The 4,707-nt window shown below is 43.8% G+C and overlaps 1 protein-coding gene across 1 annotated transcript; it reads left to right on the top strand.

Annotated features, from left to right (window-relative positions):
• Positions 1 to 1,317: 1,317 nt before the first annotated feature.
• MELLADRAFT_106960 (uncharacterized protein) lies at positions 1,318 to 4,444 on the top strand (the record flags this gene model as incomplete). Its single annotated transcript, XM_007410444.1, has 9 exons — positions 1,318 to 1,789; positions 1,855 to 1,945; positions 2,405 to 2,465; positions 2,770 to 2,847; positions 3,176 to 3,191; positions 3,252 to 3,495; positions 3,555 to 3,802; positions 3,868 to 4,406; positions 4,430 to 4,444. The coding sequence occupies 9 exons, from the start codon at positions 1,318 to 1,320 to the stop codon at positions 4,442 to 4,444; spliced, it is 1,764 nt and encodes a 587-aa protein (XP_007410506.1).
• Positions 4,445 to 4,707: the final 263 nt, after the last annotated feature.

Raw genomic sequence — 4,707 nt, 5'->3', positions numbered from 1 at the left:
CGGTAGCTTTCATGCTTTTGTTTCTTTTGATACCGCGGTTCATGGCTTTTGTGCCTTGGGTATGCATTGGATCAGTTAATGGTATCTTCTTTGTACCTAATCCTTTGGTTAATGGCAATCTTTTCAAGCCTTTTTGTGTTGGTTAATGGTGTTTTAGCCTGGTTTGGGATGAATAATGATGATTGGATGCTGACCTTCTGTTTCTTTAATTCCCTCTCCTTTCTTCACCACTCTTAGACTACCTGTTTCATAGGCGGGTCGGAGAGGGGGTTTTTTGTGGTTATCATTGTTCAAGAAATTATCAACCCTAGGCATTCAGCCTAGGATTTTCACCCAAACACCACATTCTCTGATTTAGTGTTTTCCATTTAAGCATTAGTAAGTTTTACTTGAACTCATTTCCACAAAATGGGTTGGCTTTGGTCTGTTTACATACAAGCATGATATTCTCAAAGATTGTTGTAAAGTTTTATGGGTTTGAAAATGCCAAGATGTGAAAAATGGAAATGGAGGTGACTGTTTGTGATTTGCATCAGAAGATAAGAGTTTAAGGTATGTATGTATCAATTTTATTCATTTGATTCAATAATTTGTTTTGAATCACCAAGTTTTCAGGTGCAAGTGTGAAAAGTTTTCTTTGATGGACTTCCATCAAGTTGGAAATCTCAAGAAATCATTTTCTTCACCCAGAAGATGTTTGAAGTATGATGTAAGATAAGTAAACCAGATGATGAAGGTGGTTCGGTACTGGGGAGTGATGGGGAGTGATGGGGAGTGATAAACTTATCAAAGTCCCACGCTCGCGCCTACTCGCGAGGCATCGACGGTCGAGCGAGGGACTTATGCCAAACTTGTGCAAACTCCTTACTCAGGGTTGGGAGCGCCTTAAAAGGCCTCTACAGCTTTTCCCTTCAGGCAATGGTTCTCTGGACCAAAGGACACCTTGGGGTACCTTATTCAACCACTTGAAGCAGTGAATAGAATGTACCATACTGCTGCTTCCAGCATCAACCCTCTCATCTCGACCCATCTCACGCATCTCCCCATCTCGGTACCCCAAATATACACTTACCAAGAAGTTTTTTGAAATTTCATACATACAACTTAGCCAGATAAGGCTTAAGAGCCCTATGGCACATGTACACTACATACACAGCATGACATAGTGTACACAACGTATATGTAGCGTAGCCGTAGCCCTGCCCCTGTGCCCTGACTCACTGAGTCCTGAACTACATATGTATTGCCCCGGACTTGTCCTCATCCACCTCCACCTCAATTGAATTACCACTACAACTTGAATCTCAACGCACCAATATGCCACGTAACGATTACCGTCTTTCTGGGTATGATGCTGATATGTTTGGCAACCGACGAACCCGTCAACGACAAAACAACACCGCACCACCAGGTATGACCCGCCCTGAAGCTTTGAGGATTGCTCAAGAGCTTGGTTTCCTCGAACGTCCAACACCCCTGCTTCCCTCTGCCACAGAAGATGACAATGATGGGTGGGAAGACACAAATGATTGTATCCATGAAGAAATCACAGACTTCTCCGGCGACCAATATGCTAGCCATCAAAAATCACTTCGACATGCTGAAGCCCGAGCCAGGCGGCAACAAAAGTGGAAGGCACTTGAAACCCAACTGACGGCAACATATCTCCACCTTCAATACTCTACATGTAATTGGACAAAGCCATACTCATATTTGTCCAATGAGGTTCAATGCAAGTGTCCTTCTGACAAACTTCGACGGCAACGAGTTGACCTGATTGACCTTCTCAGTAAGTAGTTATTTTTGTTCTGTTCCGTTCTAGTTTATTGACTATCACTTTGCACATTGGCTTAGGTCACACTAGAAGACGTCAAGTCACATTCTGTGGTTGTCTACCCGATGTGATACATCTTCTTCACCTTGGTTACATAGCTGGCTCACCTCAGTTTCCTCGCACCGCCTTCTCTGTCCGGCTAGTCCAATTCCACCATCACCTCTGGAACCACCTATCAGTATCAACTTCAGGCTTTATTGACACACTGATGTCCTTTTTGGACGAACAATGTCATTCAAGATTGACACCCGAACAAATCAAGGGAAGACACCAGAAGAATGTCAATCACAATCTCAGACGTCCTTTCACTCAAGCAATTGACGCCTACCGTCGAATTCTCGTTGGTCAACAAACTCTATACGAAGAAGGCCTTCAACTATCCCCCCTAGATATCTCTGCTGCTCGTTGTCCTCGGTGCTTTGGTCCAGCAGATGGAGAAGTCAAGGTGTCTCCCAACGAACCTGACTTTATCATTGCAATGGACGGTAATTTTCAACACCGCCACCAGTCTCACGCCAGCAAAGACTCGCTTCAAGACGACCAATATCCTCACTTCTTCATTCCACCTAGCAAGCTTGAAAAAGACGTTGTTGCTTGTCGAGAAACCGACAATCAAGCCAATAATCTTAAGGTGTGTATCTTTTTTTCTGTTTCATCTCAATTCCATCAACACTGATGGTGTCTTTGAATTTAGACTTCGTGTTCTGATTCCCATACCGCCGCCAACGATGTTCGAAATAGCACATCATGGGACAGATGTGATGATACAGGTCTATTTGCAAGTGCATGTCGTCATGATGTTCCTCTTCAATTTGTGAATATCTATCAGAGTGGTGAAAAGTGAGCTTTGAATCACGTACCAAGCAAAAAAACAAGCCAAGACCTAATGTGCCTTTACGTTTAGACTCTATTACCCTGTGGGAATTCTCAAACAGCTTCGAGAACTGTACCCTGACAAGTTTATTGGTGTACTCTATGATATCGGCTGCCACCTTGATGTACATATAGCAAAGGTCAGTCTTTGTCTCATCACGGCTTATAACTCACCAGCTAGCAACTAATCAAAAGTGATTGAATTTTTAATTTCAGCGTGGGCTATTTCATGACGAGGATATCAAGAAGATGAAGTTTGGGACTTCCGTATTCCACGCATACGTGCATCAGTGGGCCTGTCAAATTATGTACCACCCTCGCTTCAACGAGTATTGGGGGCTTTCCGATGGTGAGGGCCTCGAGAGGCTTTGGTCATTTTTATCCGCTCTCGTTGCCCCCCTTCGCATCTCCACTAGGCTTCATCGGATACTGGCTATCCATTGGCGCGCTGTATTTTATTCTTCCAAGGTTAACGAAGGAGCTGGTAAGATTAAATTTAATTCTATAACGTCTATACTTATCTGATGTGGGCTTGATACAATAGGAACATGGCTTCAAAAACGATTTCAAAATGCTGTGAAGGTCTCTAGAGAAGCCCAATCCGCTTTGAATTCCCTCTTTGATATGGACAACCCAGCCTTACCTGGAAACAAGTATTCAGCCGATTTTTTCCGTGGGCAGTGGGCTTCCGAGCGCGAAGCATACACAAGTAAGCAGGCAGTCTTGTTGAAGCAACAGTTAGAACTTGGTCGTCTATTATCTTTACAAGATGAACTAGAAGCTGAGTGGTAAGTCGATTCATATATACTAGGATTTATAATTATTGACAGTGTTGTTTTTTTGGCAGGTTAAAGCCAATGCTTACACCTGAACAGGTTCTTGCTCGACTTTGGTCCACAGCTGATCTGAAAGAGCGAATTGATAAGCAGGCGGCAAAAGTAGGCACTGCAAATGTTCTGGGATTAGAAAACGAGCAGAAAGCATTCCTCAAGCTCTGGTACAGTAAGCACGAAGTTGGGCTGAAGTATATTGCCATATGTGAGGAAAAGCGACCACTCCAACAGAGTCGCACAGATGGACATGAATCAAATCTAGGTAAGTCACAAATTGGAACGAAATTCAATACAAGTGCGAAGCTTACTACTCTCCCTTCCAACTAGGACATAAGGGAAAGACCAATTTGCTTGTTGCACTTCGGAAGCATGTAACACAGCTTAAGAAAGTTGTTGAAACATATCAAACTCGTTGGGCGGAATACCACGCGGAATATCCACACCATCAGCTCCCAGAAAATATTGATTATAACGATCTAATTCATATCCAAGCAGATCATCCCTTCTGGAACGACTCTCTCTTCACAAAACTGGAAGCACCTTGGGCAGTAGATCCAAAGACGAGACATGGCATGCAGCAAGTTGCATATGCTGATCGAGCAACCGAGGAGCTCAGGCGGCTTGGCTGGGAGGCTCGCCGAGCTATGTGTTGGGCAATCACGAGCCACAATCAAATCTGGAGGACTCTCCTTTCTTTGAAATCGGTACCAAACTCTGACCCAATCCTAGCGACTACTCTGACCTCTCACCCCACACTTTCATGTTTACCTCCTCTGGCTCGTCAGAACGCAGCTACTGTGGTCATCAACAATCGGTCTGTTAAAATGGCAAACCTACAGCTCATGTGGAATGAAGGACTACTTGAAGTTTTTTCTCGGACACATCATAGCCAAGTTGGAGATGAAGACCTCAAGAAAACATGGGAAAATCAGATAGATCATATCACAACTCTCCTCAAAGAGGGACATCTGTCTATGATTCCTGGTGATATTGATACAGCTACGGAAGAAGAGGTTACAGAAGAAGAGGATATGGACGAGGACGATATCGAAGGCCAGAATTCTGTGATTATCAACGATGATGACAGTAGCTCAGATGGTGAGCATGATGATGCAGTTTCTGGGCTTATACACGAGCTGGATTTGATAGATATTAGTTCTGCTGTAA

This window comes from Melampsora larici-populina, assembly GCF_000204055.1.
Source record: "Melampsora larici-populina 98AG31 unplaced genomic scaffold MELLAscaffold_20, whole genome shotgun sequence".
NCBI classification, from domain to species: Eukaryota; Fungi; Basidiomycota; class Pucciniomycetes; order Pucciniales; family Melampsoraceae; genus Melampsora; species Melampsora laricis-populina.
This window is presented reverse-complemented; position numbering and strand designations above follow the sequence as displayed.